The 21,566-nt window shown below is 44.2% G+C and overlaps 2 protein-coding genes across 2 annotated transcripts in view; both read left to right on the top strand.

Moving 5' to 3' along the window:
* The window catches only part of g2e3 (G2/M-phase specific E3 ubiquitin protein ligase), an 11,831-nt gene extending 8,001 nt beyond the window's left edge, over positions 1-3,830 (top strand). The window contains exons 7-15 of the mRNA XM_008277128.1: positions 543-649; positions 1,178-1,294; positions 1,547-1,671; positions 1,765-1,858; positions 2,001-2,171; positions 2,258-2,412; positions 2,644-2,828; positions 2,908-3,080; positions 3,647-3,830. Coding sequence (XP_008275350.1) covers positions 543-649; positions 1,178-1,294; positions 1,547-1,671; positions 1,765-1,858; positions 2,001-2,171; positions 2,258-2,412; positions 2,644-2,828; positions 2,908-3,080; positions 3,647-3,713 — 1,194 coding nt within the window. The 3' untranslated portion in view covers positions 3,714-3,830. The remainder of the gene's footprint in view (positions 1-542; positions 650-1,177; positions 1,295-1,546; positions 1,672-1,764; positions 1,859-2,000; positions 2,172-2,257; positions 2,413-2,643; positions 2,829-2,907; positions 3,081-3,646) is intronic.
* Positions 3,831-8,073: 4,243 nt separating this feature from the next.
* Positions 8,074-21,566, top strand: part of scfd1 (sec1 family domain containing 1) — a 40,706-nt gene continuing 27,213 nt past the window's right edge. Inside the window, exons 1-14 of the mRNA XM_008277136.1 lie at positions 8,074-8,139; positions 9,209-9,279; positions 9,876-9,964; positions 10,729-10,819; positions 10,916-11,038; positions 11,419-11,506; positions 12,188-12,277; positions 12,599-12,654; positions 12,744-12,829; positions 13,990-14,089; positions 16,266-16,405; positions 17,228-17,318; positions 20,360-20,433; positions 21,433-21,514. Coding sequence (XP_008275358.1) covers positions 8,109-8,139; positions 9,209-9,279; positions 9,876-9,964; positions 10,729-10,819; positions 10,916-11,038; positions 11,419-11,506; positions 12,188-12,277; positions 12,599-12,654; positions 12,744-12,829; positions 13,990-14,089; positions 16,266-16,405; positions 17,228-17,318; positions 20,360-20,433; positions 21,433-21,514 — 1,212 coding nt within the window. The 5' untranslated portion in view covers positions 8,074-8,108. The remainder of the gene's footprint in view (positions 8,140-9,208; positions 9,280-9,875; positions 9,965-10,728; positions 10,820-10,915; positions 11,039-11,418; positions 11,507-12,187; positions 12,278-12,598; positions 12,655-12,743; positions 12,830-13,989; positions 14,090-16,265; positions 16,406-17,227; positions 17,319-20,359; positions 20,434-21,432; positions 21,515-21,566) is intronic.

The following is a 21,566-nucleotide window of genomic DNA, read 5'->3' as shown; positions in this document are numbered from 1 at the left end:
TACCTGTCCCTCACCTGGTAAAGGTACACAAGTCTAACATACCTGTCCCTCACCTGGTAAAGGTACACAAATCTAACACACCTGTCCCTCACCCGGTAGAGGTACATAAATCTAACACACCTGTCCCTGGTCACCTGTTAAAGGTACATAAACCTAACACACCTGTCCCTCACCTGTTAAAAGTACAGAAATCTAACACACCTGATCCCTGGTCACCTGTTAGAGGTGCAGAGCTACAAGATGTTTCATTTTTAAATTTAACAACACACAAGGCTGTTTTCTCTTTACTGAATGTTGGCATGTAAATACTGGTACAGAATAAGCACAAAGAGATTCACAACAACAACAAAGAGAGAAGCTGAGATCAGTCCGTATTCTGAAATAAAACAGGCTGACGGTGTCGTAGGAGTATACGTTGATGTATTCTGCAGGAGGAATGTGTTTTCTGACTACGGTCAGCCCTGTTTCTGAGTGTTTGAGGTGTGACCTGTTGCTGCACTCAGCCTCCTGGTTGTGTTCTCACTCCTGTGTTTGTGTGTCAGCGTCAGGCCCACAGTGCAGGACTCTTCTTCTTCAGATGCACTCTGTGCAACAGCAAGGAGCACTTCCAGGAGGAGATGCTCAGGATGGGCATCTACATCCCAGAGAGGTAATGCCAGCGTCTGGATCAGCGCTTCCTCCCAGCAGTTTATCCACACTGACACATGAAATAAAAACTAAATTGTCTCAGAGTAGATCCAGAGAATCCTTGGACTTTCAGGGGTTTTCATGTATATTTTTGTCAGAGCTAAATTGGTTAGTTTAATCTGCATAGCTCTCCATCTCTGTAATTAGTAATACTATAGAGTCTGAGCCTTAGTATTTGAATTATCAAGTTAATCTCTATAATTAATAACACTGTTGAGTCTCAGCCTAATTGTGTGTTAAAGTAGTAATTTATGTCATTTTTGTGGGGTTTAAATCCCTCTCAGGTAACTGACTCAGGTAAAGCCTCACCATAAATAGCACTGTTGAGCTTCAACCCTGATATTTAAACTTATTTTTATTCTTGTTTTCACTAGAAAGCCTTTTGGCTCAGCGGCTGTTGTTTTAAATAACAGTAACTTGGACAGAAGCTGCTTCTTCACGTCATGTTTTCAGTTGTAAACTGTCACTCTGACGTCTGTGCTTCCTGCAGAGATGCTTCATGGGAGTTGGAGGCCAACGCCTTCTCAGAGCTGCTGGAGGTTTACACCCGCTGCGACGCTCTCAGCTGCCTCTGTGAGAAAGGACCGACTCACTCTGCCAAGAGCGGGTACGACATTCACCGCCGCATCCACGAGTTACTGCACATTCACATGTTCTATGATTGACTGCACACAGCAGTTAACACAACCAGTCTGTGTCCCTTATCTGATAAAAATCTGCATTTTCCTGTTACTTCTGACTGTTTGGTAAAAATACCTGTTCAGCTGATGAAACGCTGATTAACCAGTTTTATTCTGAACTCTTATCAGAGATGAGGGAATGTCGCAGAAATGCAGCAACGTTCTGATTTGTTTTCCAGCTGGTTCGAAGTGATTCGCTGCCGACTGTGTGGATCCACAGGAACCCACAGGAGATGTTCGGACCTGAACGTGGACACCAGAGACTGGGCCTGCAGCGAGTGCACACAGGCCACCGATGGGAAAGGTCCGAGTCCTTCACCACGGTTTAGTCTGTTTTACCTCTTATCTGTCGCTTTGCTTCGTCCTCTCCACAACCTGCTGTGTTTGTTTTCTGCAGCCTCTCTGGTCGCGTCTCCTCAGGGAGTTCAGAGGAGGAGTCTGCTGTCCAAACGCCACCTGTCCCCCATCTGCTCCCCCATCAGCTGTAAAAGGTACACAAATCTAACACACCTGTCCCTGGTCACCTGTTAAAGGTACATAAATCTAACACACCTGTCCTAGAAGCTCTGAGCCTTTTGTGTTGGTTTTGGTTCTTGTTAATTAAAACTCGTTAACGCCGTCCGTCTTTGTCAGACCCTCTCTACCTGTGCAGGCCGGCTCCCCTGAGGAGCTGCTGCAGGCGCTGCTGCCTCAGCTCTGCCCCCTCAGCGTGCAGGTGGAGGTGAGTGGGGAGGAAGTTCTGTCCGCAGGTCTGGAGCTGGTCAGGAGGAGCGAGTTCGACCCGACTCAGGTTCTGTCTGTCAGGTCAGTGGACGCCTCGCTTCACTCTGCTGTGTGTCTTTTCTCACCTGCGTCTCCTCCTCACCTGTCAGCCATCTTTGTGGTTCCAGGTTCACAGGTGAGCAGCAGACTGCGTTTCCCAGCAGCCCACAGGGCGACGACTCGGCCCGGCAGCACTTCCTGAAGCTGCTGGTGCAGCAGATCCAGGACTGTGTGGTATTCGAGGGTCCAGATGGAGCCAAGAATCTGGCTCTGAACTCCCAGGGTACCAAGAACTTATTGATACGGACTGATTGATTAATTATGTCTTTTTATTGATCTGTTTATGTGTCTTTCTTTTTCTCTATATAGTTATTAATGCCTTTATCAATCTATTTATCTGTCATATATCTGTTCATTTGTTTCTGTCTGATTGGTTGTCTGATATAATCATAACCACCTCAAACATCACCGTGTCTACTCCCTGAGTGTTTCTGCCGTGTGTGTTTCCGTGCAGCGCTGCGTGAGGATCTGTACTTCGACGTCGGCTGCCTGCTGGCTCTGTCTCTGGTTCACGGCGGTCCACCTGTCGGCTTCTTCTCTCCGGCCCTCTACCAGTGTCTGTTCAACCATCCGGCCCACCGCCCGCTCACCGTCGGTCACATGACCCCCAACACGCCACTGACCCGCCGAGTCGGCCAGGTGAGCAGACAGACTCGCCGATTAACCGCCAGGAACCGCAGACATCCAGTCGTCTGAACTCCTGGTTTTCCTGTTTCAGATCGCTGAGGCCGAGTCGCTCGATGAGCTCAGAGAAGCGATGGTGGCGAGCTGCGACTTCCTGGAGATGGCCGGCTGCAACCGACCAATCAGCAGCCTGGAGGAGAGAGAAGCTCTGGTGGAGGATCTGGTGAATTTCACCATGATCACCAGGATGCAGCTGCCTCTGCAGAGGTGAGACAGAAGCTGGACGATACCATGGACTGACAGGAGACAGCGCTGAGCTGGATGTACGACTACATCCATAAATATGTGCTGTTGAGGAGAAAAATCACTTTGAGTTCATTAATCGATCAATAAACAATAATAAGATAAAGACCATCCTCAAAGATCACTTTTTCAAACCTGATTTGCAGTAAAAATAAGTTTAATAGATGGAAACGTGTTAAATATACATCCAGTGCTTCAAATCTGTCACCTTATTGCCAGGAAAATTAGTTTTATTACTACTGTAGACATCTTTTATTGATGTTACACATGACTGCACGATTATTTAGATCAATATTGGCATTCTTCATTGATTTTAGAAACAGAATATTTTCACATTTGAATAAACAGTGTGCTGCTTTCACGTCCATCTAGTCCACAATCTGCTGAATTCAGAACATTTCCTGAAGAGTAAATATAAATAAACTGAACCTAAAACTCTTCACTGGATGAACACCTGCCTATTATCAGACGCTGCCGTTTCCAGATGGTCCCTAAACGCCTCTCATGTCATTGTGCTTGTTTTCCTGCAGGTTTCGTGAAGGTCTGCAGACTTTGGGCGTCTTTGATCAGGTGACTGAAGTTTACTTTTCTCCCTGAGAGTGTTTCCTGTGAACACCATCAGTCTGTGTTCTTTTATTTGTCAGAAATCTGCATTTTCCTGTTATTTCTGAGCATTTGATAGCCAAAACAAATAATAATAGGTTTATTGTGTTCAGTAAATAAAGCCTGATTCTGCTTTTTATGTTCAGTTGTCTTATTTTCAGAAGTTCTTACAGTTTTAGTGGTTTTAGTGATAATTTGAAGACATAATTTAAAGTTAAGTAGAACTTTATGATATCAATTAAGTAGACAGAGCAATAAATGAGAGTATCGTCTGCATCAGGGTGTCCTGTTTGGGAGTTTGATTAAAGTCTGATTGTTTACTCTGACCTGTGACCTGCTGCAGGTCCAGCTCTTCCCGTCGGTCTTCTTCGTTGTTTTCTGTGAAGCTGCAGATCATCTGACAGCTCAGACGGTCGGTCGACTCTTCGCCGTCAGTTTCTCCGAGCAGGACGACAAACTGAACCGAGAAACCGCCGTCGTCACCTTCTGGAGACACTTCCTGCTCGAGTGCGAAGGTAATCCGGGTTCATTTAAATTGCTGATTCATCTGAATTGCTTGTCTCACTGAGGTCGGAGTCCGTTTTCCAGGAGAACCTGTGCAGACTAATCTGAACGAGAAGGCAGCAGAGTCTTTGTTCTGCGTACATACACAGCATCACAACCAAGTATGAAGCTGGTGTGGCGCCGTTGACACAGGAGTAAACGATGCCGCGGCATGAATCAACACGGCTGCACAGATGTGGGAAAATAACCCTTTTTACTAATTTCATGTCCCGTTTAGAGTCTTGACTCAGTTTTAAACATACAGTTGTTTTTGTACTCATGTTAAGTCTGGTCTGAACAGGTTTGGAGTTTAGACATTGAAGATGTGGAGGGATGCTGACGTATTCAGGTTGAACACAGACAGACGAGAAACTTACAAAAAAAGTAGCTTTTAAAATATGCGCGTGATTAAAAATGTCCAAAATAATTTGAGATTTGTCCAAAATGTCCTAAAGTGTCTCAAAATTTAACTTAAAAAGTGTTCAAAATGTAAACATGTGACAAACAATTAGTCAAAAGGCGTTTAAGAACTACATCTGAAGACAATACTGAGATCATGTCAACAAACAGAACAAGACTTCTGAGCACATCATTAATACTTTTACTATTTTGATGTGAATGTTTTTTTTATTTTAATGTGCTATTATTAAACTTGACCCTGGTGCTGACGCTAAACTCCTCTCGGTTCCTCAGTTGGCCGGAGCTCCGTCTCCCTGCAGGACCTCCTTCAGTTCTCCACCGGCGTGGAGGAGGTGCCGGCGGTCGGCCTCCTCCCTGCTCCCTCCATCTCCTTCCTCCACCCACCAGGGCTCGAGGAGGAGGGCTGGAGGGACGAGGGGCTCTTCCCTCAGAGCGACCTGCAGTCCAAACACCTGCTGCTGCCTGTCAGCTCGTCCTACCAGGCCTTCAAGAGCTCCCTGGAGCAAGCGGTGAGCCACCGAGTCCACCTGCTGCTGCCCACCGACAGCTGATCCAGAGAGGACCTCCTCCGTCATGCTGGTTCTGACCTGCAGATGACGCTCAGTGACTCTAACTCAGTGTTTTTTATTACTATTTAGTTTATGAAAGTTTGAAAATAGTTGAAGAATTTCCATTTGGGTTTCCCAAAGTTCGATGTTCGTGTCTTTCTGATGATCTGAATGGTTTGAGCTCGACTGTTTGATCATGGTTGCATTTAAATCATGGAGTTTCTTTTTAAAGCAGCAGCTCTTTATATATAAGACCATATATACAAATACCAAAACTCAACATTAACTTGTCCATCGTCTGTCCTTTTTTATGTCCTTTACGTTGCATTAGCTGTTGTTGTGAATTGAATTCAGTGATTGATGTCAGTGTTTCCATTTTATCTGTGTGAGTTTGAAGCTACTCAAAGGGGACGTATGCTTTTACTTATTTGCTGTTGCATATATTTGCTGCTTTCAGTGGATCTCGTAAGCTTGTGATTGCGAGTTGTTTAGACAAAATACTTTCTGTTTAAGTGGAAATTTTGTCAGTTAATTGCAAAAACAGTGCCACCAAGCAACATGGAGACGTCACTGAGTTGATAATGTCGTGTAGTTGGTAGATTTATCAATCAGTAATCCAGTTGTCAAATAATGAAATACAGGTAATATCTTCCACATAGTGAAATCCTAATCCTATCCTATAATTATTGTTGATCTGCCGTAATAGCGGCGGGGTTACGTTGATCGTGCAGCTACAGAAACATTATCCTAGAGGACTCTGGTTTACCTTGAACATGTAATCTCTGGTTGGAGGTCATGAACCTCCTCAGAGTCTCTGTCATGGTCCCATTGCTGCTAAACTCCCACAATGCTCTCTGCTGCCACCATGAGCTGTAGTCTGAGGTAAGCCTCCTCTGATCTCTACAGGATTAAACAGGTAGAGGCTCCACCTGCTGGAACAACCAGGTACTGCAGCTGGTCTATGATACATTTTCTGACATCCATGTCCTTCTTCTGCCTTTTTCTATTTTTAACCAGTTATGTTATTGATGGCAGATAATTATTAACATCATTAGCTTACCATCTATTGAAGAATGAAACATCTGTGGCTGCAAACATCAGCAAACGTTACAACAATTAGATTAACTAAGTGATGGTACCACATGACATAAATACACGGTGAAAGAAGATTCTCTGCATATCGCTTTGCTGTGTTTCCATGAACCTGGTTTCCTTTAAATTCAACCGTAAAGCATTAAAATGTCTTAAGTTTCCTTTTTGAAGTCTTGTATGTAAACTGCTAGTTTTATAACTTAGTTCATTAGTTCAGTCCTGTTTTATTGTACAGTTTGTTCCTTAAGCTTTTGGTTGCTCCTGTTTGTCATATTTTTGTTTTGTTTTTACAACATTTTTGAAAATGAACAAATTATGAATCCAATATCAGATTTTATACACATCTGCGAGGTGTCACTGTGTCGTTGCTGATTAGTTGAGCAGAAGATGTTGTTTCATCGGTGAAACGTAGAGCCGGATGGATACTGGATTTAAAAAAAAGCTTGAAGTCTGTTATGAAGTCTTCAGATTCATTATTAATTTTTATTTATGCTCTTTGTCCTTGTTTTCCTCATATAAAGTGTCCCTTGCTTTGTCAGTTATCATTTTGATGAAGTGCTAAATCCAGTGTGCTGCAACAGACTTAAAGGATAAACTCACAATTTTTTCCAAGTCAGGTGCTCAGAAGAAGGAACTCTGATGAAGTGTTTGTCTCTGTTCTCAAAAGATCCTTAATTATCTACAGTCATCTTCACACAAGATCAGTATTATCCGGAGACGTCTGATCATCTGTAGTAACGATGGAGGTCGTCTGATCTTAAAAATTCCACTGCAAAATACTAACCGTGTGTCACCAAACACCAGACGTCCTGTGATAGTATCTGGGGCCATTTCAAATGTTTTAGTTTTTAGTTTTCTCTGCATCTTTCTTCGGCCTCCTCCTGGATCACAGAGGCTGCGCTGATGGTTAGAAATGAAGGTTTTGGAGAATTTTTGGTGCAAATTCAGGAGAATTCTGTTGAGGTTTCTAAAGAGAATTCACAGAGAGCTCAAAGATTGATGAGATGGATGACATTCAGAACGGAAACGGCTCAACTGTTCCAATGAGGAAGTTTATTAATATCACATCTACAGATAATGTCAGTACATTTGCTTTAAACGTTGCTCATCCTGTGTCACACGCACCACACAGAATACAAACATGGGGGTAACTTCCTCAGGCAGTAGTAGTCCTGTATGAGCAGGGCTGAATTATCTCACTCAGGTTTTCCTTCTAACTTGACCCAGTCTCTGAGTAAACTCGGCCTTCACCAGTTCTTCAGCGAGTTCTGCAGATGGTTTGTTTTTCAAGCTTCTCCTGAAGCCTTGGTTGCCACCACCTGCTGTCCAGTGTTTACTCTTTATGTGTCTTGAGGACCGCTGATCCTTCAAACTCGACGCTGCGATTCATCCAGTCCACAGCGACACGTCTGACAAGTTTGAAGTAAACCGGAGGTAAGGCTGTCGAGAACAGTGAAGAACAGACAGAGATTCCTTGATTTTATTTGCGAGACGGGTCAAGAAAAAGGTTGGCCACAGCTGTTTGGGAACATGATTCCACACGGCACAGACAAAGTTTTGATTGAAGAGACTGTAAGTGCAAAAATCCCCTCTGCTTTTGGTCGCTTAAAACAGCGGCGGAGTGAGACCTCTTCATAATTCATTCCTCTTTGGCGGGTTCTCTGGTTGGTCTCCGGGAGACGCTGCCGGAGTGAGACGTCTTCGTACTCAGCCCCTCTCTGACGCTGAGCCGACGTCGCCTGTTGCCACGTCATCAGCCGCTCCGTCACCACCAACAACATCCAACATGGCGGCGTCTGTCCGGGAGAAGCAGACAGGTGAGCGCAGCGGCTCCGTTTCCTCCGGTAACGGTCGCGTTCAGCGGTTGACAGCGGCGGTAACCGGTGGCGGAGAGCTGCACCGACCCGGGGTCTCACCGGGGGGAGCTACCCCGCGGTGTCAGGCCGCTAACCAGCTAACTAAGCAGCCTAAACTAGCCGCCGGTGGAGCTGCTGAACGGACGTTTCTGTTTCGCTTCAGCAGCAGCTCACTTCTCCGTCACTTAGAGACTAGTTAACTAACCAGCAGCTCAGTTAGCCGCACAGCCAGTTAACCGACCCGTTAACCAGCCGTTTAGCCTGCTCGCTAACCGTGCTGCTAGCTTCATAACGGTGGAACTAGTCGGTGGAGCTAGCCTGCTGCTAACGGCGAGAAAAGCAGAAACAGGCTGAGTTCCATCAGTGTTCCAGATTGTTCTCAAGTTTCAGGACGTTTTATAGAAACAGTTAAATCCTGCAGCTTAAAAAAATAAATGTAATGCACATTTAGTAGTTTTGTGTGTCAATGCTGAATTGTTTCCCACCAAATCACAGCTAACAGACAATATCAAGCTCAGTACAGTTGGTTTTAAAGCGTCTTCTGTGTCTGCAGCACATTTTAACGAGAAAAACACTTTAATTAGAGGATTCAAAACTTCAAAGATAATAACCAGGCTCTAATTAACAGACAAAAACTAATTCCATAAATGAGAAAATAGATTGTTGTATAGTGTAACTAACTGTTAGTTAGTGCTCTGCTGTAGTCAGGGTTTAATCTATTAATTAGTTGTTTTTCTTAACCTAAGTTAAAGTACAAAGAAGCAGTGTTACACCTGCTGTGCTTTTGTTTTATCTAAAAACCTACAGAGACTCAGTTCACTGCTTATTGGAGACAAACATCTAATTGTAATATTTTGTAATCCTAAAACAGCAAAACATTTGGCGCTTGTCTTGATTAAAATCACATGAAACTATGATTTGATTATCAAACCAGCTGCTGGTTAATTCTGGGGTTGAACTTGTGGAAGTGTGTTATCTGTAGATCAGCGTGGAGACTGTGATCTGTGAACGTGTTTTTGTGTTTCTGCAGTCGCTCTAAAGCGAATGCTGAACTTCAACGCTCCTCCTCTGAAGAACACGGCAGCCGAGCCAGTATGGAAGGTAACGCACCTGAACGCACCTGCATCACTGCTTTCACATGTCACTCTTACTATGTCAGGATTCAGTAGGAGACAAAGATACACAATTAATTCAGATGTCAGAGTAAATTCTGAGTCTGCATTTGTGTTAAACCAATGTTCTGCTTCATTACAGACTGAAAACGGTTCTGAACTGAAAGTTCTGTAGTGACTCCTTCATCAGATATGCCCTGATTTATTACTACTATACTCTATTTTATTTTTTTGTCAAGGTTGCCAACTCTCCCTTCAACATCTCTGTCTGTAATTCAGGCAGCAGGACTGATCTGTGGTCCTGTGTAACAGAGATCTGGAAATTATAAGAAGAGGAAGCTGAATTTTTATAGATGATAAATGCATTTTCTCTCAACGGAGCTCCTGTTTAGGATTTGGTTTCATCAAGTCTGTCCTTCCTGGTTATTTTATCCATCTTCTCACTTGAGGTTCCAGATAGATAAAGCACTAGAAACACTTGCTTCCTTCCACCAGGTGACTCAGGTGTTTGTCAGTCAGTGAAACCTCAGTCAGAGTTTTCTTCTCTCAGGTGATCTTTGATCTTTGATCTTTGTGTCTCTGCAGGTTTTGATTTACGACCGGTTTGGTCAAGACATCATCTCTCCGCTGCTGTCTGTCAAAGAGCTGCGAGACATGGGCATCACCCTGCATCTGTAAGACTCTGATTCATTATTATTTATTCACACCAGGCCTGGTTTCAACCAAAGAGAACGTTTGTGGAGTGAAATCACAGCTACATTTCAACAAATCGATTGGTCACAGAAACAAAGACAAAAGCAGATGAAGAAAATGTTCCCCAGTGCTCTGAGTTAATCTACCGTCAACTGATTCTGTCTCTCTGAGCTCAGTTCGTGTCTCTCGCTGGTGTTTTTGTGTATCTTTGTATTTGCTTTGAGTTATTTTGTGTGTCTTTGCTCTTGTTATATGTGCGTTTGTGTTGACTTTGTGTCTCTGTTTTAATCTCCTTCTGGTCATTTGTGGTAGTTTTCTGTCTGTGTGTGTTTTGTTTGTAATTTGTTCCATTTTGCTCAGTTGTGTCACATTTGTGATGCTCTGTGTCTGATTGTGATGATTTTTTATCTCTCTGTTGCCATTTTCTGTGTCTCTGACGTTTTGTTTCGTGTTAGCTTTGTGTGATCTGGTTGTCCTGTTGTGTGTCTTTGCTGTTGTTTCGGTGGACTCGGAGTAAACGTTCAGTAACGTTGAATCAGTCGGACCGAACTGTGTGAGGATGAGAGCAGATCAAACAACCTGATAATTAGAAGATCTGATAAAAAAATACTTCATAAGTGCAAAAACATAAAGTGACAAACAGTATTTTGAGAATCAGTCGTGTTTCTGTTTGTATTTCTGTGTATATTTTGGATCTTGTGTGTGTTTCCAGTCAAACATGTGAACTCTGTGTTTGTGTGTTCAGGCTGCTTCACTCCGACAGAGATCCGATCCCAGACGTTCCAGCCATTTACTTCGTGATGCCCACAGAGGAGAACATCGACCGGATCTGCCAGGTCTTCACACTCAGCTGACTTCACCCGGCTGCTGCCAGAGTGTTCGTCGGTTGTTGAATTGTCCGTTCATGTGCGTCCTTGTGTGTTTATCTGCAGGACCTGAGGAACCAGCTGTACGAGTCGTACTACCTGAACTTCATCTCTGCCATCAGCAGAAGTAAACTGGAGGACATCGCCAGCGCTGCTTTGGCCGCCAACGCCGTCAACCTGGTCACCAAGGTTACCACGGTTACGCTTATCTGTTCAGAAATATTTAAATCAACAAATGTAGAAAACATGATAGGCTGAACTTGTAAATGTCGATATTCAGCAACAACTGTTAGAATAAAGGCTAAATATAAGTTCATGAGCAGAAATAAGAATTCATTGAATCAGGTCTCTTGTCGTTATCAAACTGTAGATAGTTATTAATTAAGGTATTAAAGTCGTTATTTGCTCCTTTCGCTCCAGTGAACTCTGTTGTCTGCATCGTTCTGAACGGTGATATCTGCTGTTCATAAATCCATGTTTGTGGACTTTCCTCCGTCTTAAACCCTGAGATAAGAAACCTTTGTGATAAACACTTCGTGCCTGTGTGACTGTTTCTGGTTGTGTCTCAGGTGTTTGATCAGTACCTGAACTTCATCACTCTGGAGGACGACATGTTCATCCTCTGTCACCAGAACAAGGAGCTCATCTCCTACCATGGTAACGCAGACACACATTCAGACACAAACACGAGGGTTACTCCGTCTCAGATGATCCGTTTCTTTCTGCTCGACCAGCATTGGTCTACTTGAAACGCTTTTATTATAAAATATGGATATTTATAAAGACTACCATCACATATCAAATACTTTCCAGGATAAATCTTGTTTTAAATCTGCCCGTCGACTCACTTTCAGCAGCTTTTTTCACACTTTGAATTTTGAGGCTGTTTGAACAACAACATCGAGGAATGTTGTTGTTGTTAAAACAGCCTCAATGTGAGAAAAACCCTGATTCGGCAGGTTTAAAGTATTTATTGTATTATGGTTACATTTCAGAAACACAAAATCAGAAATATGCAGGTTTTATGTTCAATTCAATTAAATTTTATTTGTATAGCGCATATTTACAACAACAAGTCATCTCATAGCGCTTAGTTGTTGTAAACATTTAACACGAATCAAAGATGATTACGCAGAAATTGTTTGAAAAAAGTGATGATTTGAGACTCGATAAATCGTGTTACTGTGGACGGCATCGTGTTTCATAAATAACTTCACAACAAGTCGAATAATTAAGAAACTATTGGGTTGACTAGTTGGCAATGTAAAACATTTGATGACAACTTTCGTAATCAATTTATTGAGTGTCTCACCTGTTTCACCTGTCTCCCCTGTGCAGCCATCAACAGAGCCGACATCCAGGACACGGACATGGAGGCCATCATGGACACCATCGTGGACAGTCTCTTCTGCTTCTTTGTCACTCTGGGTGAGAGCTGCTCCTTCCTGGTCTCATTTAACTGGCTTTTACAGGAGCAGCCTGGTTCAGTGTGTCTTAGTGTGTTACTGTATCTGTCCACCAGGTGGCGCTGTCATCTTTTTAATTTAGGTCTAAACTGTGTAGCGTTTCTCTGTTAGAACCAGAGAGACTCTGCTGATTCAGGGTCATTTATTTATCTTTTAAACTGAGCCTTCATAAACTGTGAACGTCTGTTTGGCTGCAGGTGGATGCAGCTTCAGCTCCCGTTAATCAGTGTGATTGAATGTTTTCACGTGTTCAGTGAAGTGAGAGTTTACTGTCATCGTTCAGGTGCGGTGCCGATCATCAGGTGTCCTCGAGGAAACGCAGCAGAGATGGTGGCTGTGGTGAGTTCACCGGCACGTTCAGGCATTCCAGAGTGTCGGCTCTATGAGATGTTTGCAGCTTCAACACAAAACGTGCGTCCTGTGTGCAGAAGCTGGACAAGAAGCTGAGAGAGAACCTGCGCGACGCCAGAAACAGCCTGTTCACCGGAGACAGCATGGCCGCCGGGCAGTTCAGGTCGGTCATCCATTCGGTCCTGTCACGGGATCAGTCTTTACAGCAGGTTTTGTCATTTAATTTCAGTTTTAGTGACGGTTGACTTTTATATTTTGAGCTGTGGCCTCCTTTGTTGCCATGGTTACAGTGTCCATGTGACTGTTCAGTAAATCAACAGACTCTTCAGTCGCTGGAGTTTTATTGTCACTATACTGAGGTCAGACAACAACATAACGAGGTCTGGAAAGTGCTCCTAACGCATAAAAACATTTAAGACTAACGAACTAAACATCAGAGTTAAATAAGGTGCTGATGAAAATGGAATATGAGCAGAATAAAAGCATGAGACGGATGCCAGCCATGTCTGAAGCAGCGGCTCGTGTAAAAACAGTTTCACAGCTAGATTACTGTGCAGCTACTGGTCCGTCAGCGAATTCATAAATCAGTTTGCATCACACGAGATGTGATCGAGACGGTCAGAGACGCACCCGTAAAAATCTAAACTGTTCCTGGTTTAAGTTTGGCTGCCGTCCGTAAGATAAAATAAAACAAGATGATCCTGTATCGACTGAAACACGCAGCGTAACAGCAGCAGGAAGAACGAAGTAAAAAGTAAAAATATAAAAATACACAAGAACTACACACAAATACACAAATAACAACAACATTATGTGAAACAACCAGTTGTTGCACATTCTGCCCGAAGAAAATACTGAGTTCTTTTAAAGTTTGTAGAAGTATTAATACTGACCAGAGTCGTCTAACGTGTTGCTCAGCGTTCTTCTAAATGTGTAAACGACTGACAGTGCTCAGGTTTAAATGATGCTCTGATGTTGAGTGAAATATGTCAGCTGACGTTCTGCTGCAGTGACCTCTGCTCCCAGGGCTCCTGCAACACTCGTAGCTGCTCAGCTCCACCTGTGATCAGCTGATTCTCCCAAACAAAAATGGAGAAACGTCAACTGGAATCACACCATTAGGTCCATCCACTTGTTATTGTTCTATATCTGTTTAGTTTTTGTCATTAAACAGACACAAACCGCCTCTGGTTCAGTTAAACCCATTAGAGCACAGTGTGGATATTTACTCAGACAGAACTGGACTCTGTCTCCCATGATGCTCTGCTCTGCCACCAGCAGGTCACATGTTCTCTGAGTTGACCTCCGTTTTGTTCTCTGCAGTTTCCAGAGGCCGCTCTTCGTCCTGGCAGACCGTAACGTGGACATGGCCACGCCCCTCCACCACACCTGGACCTATCAGGCGCTGATCCACGACGTGCTGGTGAGCTGTCAATCACCTGTTTACTGTCAGCAGGTCTCTCTTTCTGTGTGGAGTCTCCATGTTCTCCCCGTGCAGCGTGGGTTCTCTCCGGGTTCTACGGCTTCCTCCCACAGTCCAGAAACATGCTGAGGTTAATTGGTGATTGTAAATTGTCCGTAGGTGTGAATGTGAGTGTGCTTGGTTGTCTGTCTCTAAGTGTAGCCCTGTGATAGACTGGTTACCTGTCCAGGTGAACCTGCCTTCACCCTGAGTCAGCTGGGATAGACTCCGCCCCCCCCTGACCCTAGTGAGGATGAAGGTGTAGAGATGATGGATGGATGGATGTCCAAAATGATCTGAAATGTTCAAAACATTCTGGGAACTAAAACAAACAAGAAAAGATTACTAGAACTTTCTCAGAACATTGGAATAAAAATGTTTCAAGTGAACACCAGAGAAAAGCAAACAGGCAAAAATAATAAGATTGTGATTGAGATGGTGACATGAAAATGCTCTTAGAAAACAGTCCATGTAGATCAGCTTTAATAAACCTGACATCAGAACCTGGTTTCACCATTTTTAAAGCACGTTTTGGTCTCACAGCTGTCAGAGCGACCTGTAGCCACCGAGCAGCACGAGAGGCGTTTAGAGAACGTCCGTGAATCTATCGATAGGCAGGTGTTTATCAGGATAGGAGTTACAGTTGTCGTGATATCAGAAAAAGACTGGCGGCAGAATTAGTACGTCTTCAGATCGATGCTTTGGTCTGTGATGGCGATTCATCAGCAGGTGATGTGATGCTGGAACAAAACGCTGGTGCAGCCTGCTGAGAAGGACGCCGACACCAGTTCAACCAGTGGAAAAGTCAGTCTGGAGCCCTGATACACACACACACACACACACACACACACACACACACACATACACACACTCAGTAATTCATGCAGAGCCAGAACACTGTCAGCCTCTGAGGTGCTGAGGTTAATACTGACACCACTGGAATGTAGAGTTACATGGACGTGTTACGTAACATGTCATCGGCACACACACGCACACACACACACACACACACACACACACACACACACACACACACACACAGGCTGTCAGAAAAAGACCAAATTTTGGCTAACGGAGCCCAGAAAGCTTCACTCTGAACGACTCCTTTGGTCTCATATTTGTCCTTCAAAACTCATTTTCCTTCAGTGTCGAGTTTGTTCGCAGCAGATTTTTGAGGCTGATATTTGGGAGGTGAACTAATCTGATAATGGAGCGTAGCGGCAACGTAATGCATGCTAGTTTGTTCAAGAACTGATCGTCTGCTGATTTACAGGAGGTGGCTTTATGTCTGCAGCTCCTCTTCTAACAAAGCAGCTACAAAACCTGCTGAAGTGAAGAGAAAACCCTGTAACATTAAACGTACAGACACAAGCTCATCACCACGCTAATTATTTTAAACATTGATGTTGTCGTAGACCCTGTAAATGTGAAGACTGTTGGATGTGAGCGGCGTGTGCAGGAAGCAGATCAGGCAGCTGGTTTATCACGTTGCTCCACTTTGTTGTTTCAGGAGTTATTGAGAAATAACTGTCAGCAGCACCAAACGGGTCAGAAACAGAGAGTTTTGCTGCACCGCAGACAAGAAAACGACACTCGGGTTTGTTTTGGAAACAGGTGAAGTCATTTTTAGCCTCAGATCTGGTTTCTGCTGTGGCCCGGTTCTACCAGCTCCGGTCCAGATGGCTGCAGACTCTTTGCCGTAAACATGTCTTCCACCCAGCGGGAGACGGGATCCCGGCACTAAATCTGCCCTCCGTTCCCACGGCAACCCTCATGTTGTGGTTCTGAGTCGGGACGGGTTCTGATCAATGAGGTGTACTTTAATGATGCTCTGGAGTTCAGCCCGGCGGACTCTGCTTGTCCCGGATTAGGTTTAATGTTCACAAAGAGTTTCACTTTGAGGATCTCAGAACTGTAAATGGCAGCTTAAAGATGACGTCTTTGGTTTCTCTTGGTGGTCCCAGTCTGGATCCAGTTCTTCAGAAGGACTTAAAGGCTCATTCGGATCATGGGACACCAGAACAACAGTTGATATTGGAAAATAATTGCATCAGTTGTGGTTTTTAAGACGAGCTGCTGCACCTGGACAATAGATAAACCAAGTCCAGACCCAGTAACGTGAGTCTGTGTCCACCAGGACTTCCATCTGAACCGGGTGATGATGGAGGAGGGCGCGGGGGCGGAGCCATCGCCAGCGGGCGCCAGACCAAAGAAGAAGAACAGGAAGACCTACGACCTGACGGCCGCCGACAAGTTCTGGCAGAAACACAAGGGCAGGTGGGTGTCTGAGGAGGAGCTTTGGTCAGCATCAGAGAAGAATTACACATCAGATGATCATTGATTTAACTGATATTATAGGCCTTCACAGTCTGGTCCGGGTCGGTTTAGACCAGACGGTGAAGAATTTAATTCCCTCATAGTAAGTGGTGGATTAAAACCCGTCTCTATGGATGTACGGGTCACATTTGACCCCAAATAGCCTCAGTGGACAAACATTAGTGGCACCTGTACAAGAGTATGAGATTTTAAAATATTAAAATTTTTTATTTTTGGTCACTTTAGGAAAAGTCATCAGTTGTCAGACTAAAAGACATCAAATATCAAAACAACCTGACGCTGTGTGTCAGAGTTATAGTGGTAGAGCTTATGCTGTGAAGAATGGCTGTTTTATGTGATGGTAAATACGACGTCTTTGGGTTCTGGACGTTCTTACATCACCAGTACGTTGGGGAACTTAGATTATTTTCTGGCATTTTTCTAATTTTTCAACTTTGTGTCTGAAATATCCCCGTAGAACCTCTTTAAGGGCAGGAGAATGTTCCTCCTCCTGGTCGGTACCTTTGAGCAGCTTTAAAAAAACAGCTGGACAGGTTTTATATTGGTGGCTTTGATTTGGAGAGCAAAACATTTTGTTCTGTTTCTGACCCAGCGTAGTCTTCTTCTCTCTAACGTCACCAGAGTTCTGTTTCCTACACAGAACCAGAGTTACGTCCAGTAACCACTAATTGTTGTTTCGGTGGAGTTACCCCCTCCATCTGTTCTGCTGTTTTACTGGTTAGAAGCTGAGTATTGAGTGCTCTGATTGGATGTTTGTTCCAGTCCGTTCCCCGAGGTGGCGGAGTCGGTTCAGGAGGAGCTGGACACGTACCGAGCCCAGGAGGACGAAGTCAAACGCCTGAAGAGCATCATGGTGAGACTCCAACACACTGTAGAGGATTAAATATGGTCAAGTCATGGTTGTCAAGTTAGAAACTCTGGAATCTGCTGAGTCACCAGCTTCCAAAGGTCACATTCAGAGCTGAAAGTCATTAAAATTGTCTCAAAAACATTGAAGTCGAGTCTTCAAGGTGATATCTAAGGTGTCCTGAAGGTCCTATCAAAGCCTTTAAATTCAAATTAAAGCTTCAGAGAGCTTTTCCAAGTCTCCGATGTCATGTCAAAGTCCTCAAGCTGATGAGATTCTCCAAGTCCCTTAGACAATTCAGAAGTCTAGAAGATAATGTCCAGGGGCCTCATGTACAAAGCGTGCGTACGCACAAAAACTTGGCGTACGCACTTATCCACGCTCACGTTCAGATGTATCAAGAGCGAAATGAACGTGGAAATGTGCGGTCCTCCACGCCAACTTCTTGACTGGCGTACGCACGTTTCTATTGCTTTTGAGCCGTTGGCGACACTTAGAGGTGATGCTGGGAATATAAAAATGTACAAAACAATGTAAAAAAAAAAGGTAATTCCTCAAAGTGATATGCACATCAGAGACACTAAGATGAACACTTAACACACCCAGGTGTTTGCAATCAGATGAGCGGACATACAAGTTTACGTAAAATGGTGCAGAAGACACCGTTAACAACAATGGCAGCTTTGGACCTGTTGGAGGATATTGCCAATGGAGCAGTGCCAAGAGAACGGGTTTTCAGAGACTTCAGGACGACGACTAGATCATCAGCCGCTTTACGTTCCCGAGGGCAATTCGCTGAGAACTGTGCGCGGAGCTGCGGCCATTATTGGAGCGCAACACGTCCAGGAGCCATGTCCTACCTGTGCCCATACAGGTGCTGACCCACTGGGCTTCCTGGCCACAGGGTCATTTCAGACGGAGCTGGCCGACCGACCGGGACTGTGCCAGTCGACAGTGGACTGAACCATCCGAATGTCAGCCAGATATATCAAATTCCCACACTACAGTTGAACAGGGCGACATAAAAGTGCAATTTGTAGCGACGGCCGGTTTTCCTGCTGTAATCGGAGCTGTCGACTGCACACACATTGCTATAGAGGCACCATCACAAGATGCATGTGTTTATGTAAACAGGAGGCATTTTTTATTAAATCAGTGTACAGATCGTCTGTGATGCGCAAATACAATTATTGTTGCGAGGCGGCCTTGATCAAAACACATTCTGACCAACAGTATGATTGAGAACAGGCTACAAGCTGGCACGGTGGTGGCTTCTTGGTGAGTAAGTCATTTAATTGTCCTAACATTAATCCCCCCGATATGCGTTAAAATGCACCCCGGACGGGCATCAGCAGCTGGCTGTTGTGGCGGACCAGAGGATCGGCTGACGCCGGGGAGGCTGGAGGAATCCTGTGGGTCTGTGATACGAGGCTGGGACTGCGTCTCACAGTCTTCTCCTGCCTCATTGTCTGTTGGAAAATAATAAATTGAGTAATCTGACATGAGACAAAGTTTTGATTTCCTCTTTTATATCCTGGCATGATTACGCAAGAACCTGTATCTTGTTTGGCTGCGAGCAGATTATTATATGACCCGTGTAGTGAATAAATCTGTGAGCTACACAATAAATATTTACCTTGGGGTGATCTGAGTGACCTGCGTGTGCTCCCACCACCCCTGTGACAGCAGTGTCACCCACAATAGCGGCGACTCCCTGCTCAAACGGGATGAGTACATCCTTGTTACTGTTATCTGATCCTGCAGAGCGGGGAATCCCACCTGTCGGCCCTGTTTATACTAATTTGCATATGTAAATTGAGGGCGTGGAGAGGGAAGAGTCTGGTACTCCAGCATGTGCGGTCAATTCCACGCTGAGTGAGATGTACAAAGGAAATGTGCTTGGATTCAGGTGTACGCTCACTTTCGTTCATCTGGATTTTTTTGTGCGTACGCAGTTTTCAGGATTGAAGCGTACGCCAGGTTTCAGTATGAAATCCACGCAAGTCTTTGTACATGAGGCCCCTGGTCTTCTTCAAGGTGATATTGAATGTGTCAAGACCTTCTCTGATTCTCTAAGACCTTGTCCAGGTCTCAAAGAAAACGTCTTCGTTCTTTAAGATGCTGTCGAAGGCTGCCAGTGTTTTCTGAGTCTGGAAGAAAATGTTTAAGTCTCCAAAATAAGTTTTTCAGGTCATATTCTAGGATTCAAGAGCATTTTGGAGTCCCTGCAGTCTTGCAAATGGAATTTCCGAGCCACACAGGTCACATCAGAATCCCTGACACAATGTCCAAGTCAACAAGTCGATATGTAATGCTTCATGAGCTTCTTCAGGTCCCTCAGATGTTGTCCAATTCTCAAAGACAATATTCAAGTCTTCAAGGTAATATTGGACCCTTCACCCATTACTTAATATCATGTCCAGGTCTCAAAGATAATGTCAAAACCCTCAAGGTGATGTTGAAGTCTTCAAGAGCTTCTTTGAAAACCTCAGATCTCATCCAAGTCTTGGAGTTGATATCCAAGTTTTCAAAGTGGCATCAAAGGCTTCCAGAGGTGTTTTTGTTAGTATCTAGGATAATGTCCAAGTCTCCAGATAAGTGACATTATAAGATTGAAGAGCTCTTTGGAGTTCACACAATCTGCAATCCATAATCCATCAGCAACTTCTTAGTTGTAGTTGCATCTCCAAGTCCCACAGGTCACAACAGAGTCCCTGACTTAATGTCCATGTAATCAAGCTGATAATGAGTGCTTCTTTAATTCTCTAAGGTAACTTCCAAGTCTTTCAGGCAGTGGCCAGGTCTTCAAGGTAGTGTCTTAGTATACAAGACCTTCTCTAACTCCTTAAAATCATGTTCACGTTTTCAACGTATCACCAAGTCAAACAGTCCTGTCCAAGTCACCACCACAAACATCCGTCATCAAGCTCAGTTTGTCCAAACTATTGGTTAACGTTAAAGAACTTCAGTCATATCTGAATCTCCACCAAGGTGATACTGGAGATACAAGATTGACCTGTTTGTTAATGTCTACTGTGTCTCTGCAGGGTTTAGAAGGAGAAGATGAAGGAGCCATCAGCATGCTGTCAGACAACACGGCAAAACTCACCTCCGCCGTCAGGTACCGAACGCAGCAGAAGATCAGTCAGCAGCTTCCATCAGCCAACATCACTGCAACCACAGTCGCCATAGTCAGAGATGTCTTTTATAGCAAATGTTTGACAGAAACATTTGGAGAAATACAAGGTTCACGTCACACATCCACACTGATACATGCTCTAGAAACCACGAAAACCAGAAACTTAGATTCACTTTAAAACACAGGGACATGATCGAAGGTAAAGGAGGTCATTCCAGCTGGAATTTAAAACTAAATAGACCAATAGGCTTTTGTGTTGAAATGGCAGTTTATTAGGTTGCTTAAGTACAAACACATGAAACACACATTTCTGTATGTACGCGTATAGAAACAGAACAAAGCTCTGTGTTCACTGTGTTTATGGAGGTTTGCGGCTTTAAATTGTCGTTTTGGTCCCAGTTTCTCAAAGTTGTGCAACAGTTCCAACAAACATAATTAATTTACATAATTTATGGCGCAAAGGGTCACGGCTCAGCATGTTCCTGCTCCCACTGAACCTCAGAATAAATGGAGGTTAAATGGCAGAAAAAGAACACAGAGTTTTGTCTTCGCCCCCTTCAGTGAATGTTTCTCAATAACCTCTAAAGAATGGATTTCCATGAACCCGAGGACAGATGAGCTCCGAGCCAGGGAACATCTGATTATATTTTTGGTTTCCATCTCTGGGATTTCCACCATTGAAACGCTGTTGTTTCTTTTTATCTGTAACCATGAAGCTGCTGGACTCTGACTTCCCAAACAACCTGTTGTCTGCGGCAGGAATTCGGTTCAAAATGGAAATCGCAGGGATGTTGTTTTTGGATGTGAGCAGCAGTGATGGAGGAGGCTTCGCTCTCCGTGACAGGCTTTTAGTCGTATAATTTCCACAGATTAAGACATGTGATGCTCCAGTAAAAGGTGCTGAAATGTTGTGTTGATGTGAGAAGCAGACTGAGGAGGTTTCTGTTGGTTGGTTTTTACATTTTTGTGTGTTTACTGCAGCTCTCTGCCGGAGCTGTTGGAGAAGAAAAGGCTGATCGACCTGCACACCAACGTCGCCACGGCAGTGCTCGACCACATCAAGGTACATCGCGGTTACCTGGTTACCCCTGGTTATCCCTGGTTATCCCTGGTTA

The sequence above is a fragment of the Stegastes partitus genome, unplaced genomic scaffold, assembly GCF_000690725.1.
Source record: "Stegastes partitus isolate 25-593 unplaced genomic scaffold, Stegastes_partitus-1.0.2 Scaffold89, whole genome shotgun sequence".
Lineage (NCBI taxonomy): Eukaryota > Metazoa > Chordata > Actinopteri > Pomacentridae > Stegastes > Stegastes partitus.
The sequence above is the reverse complement of the archived record's forward strand: the minus strand, read 5'-3'. Positions and strand labels throughout refer to the sequence as shown.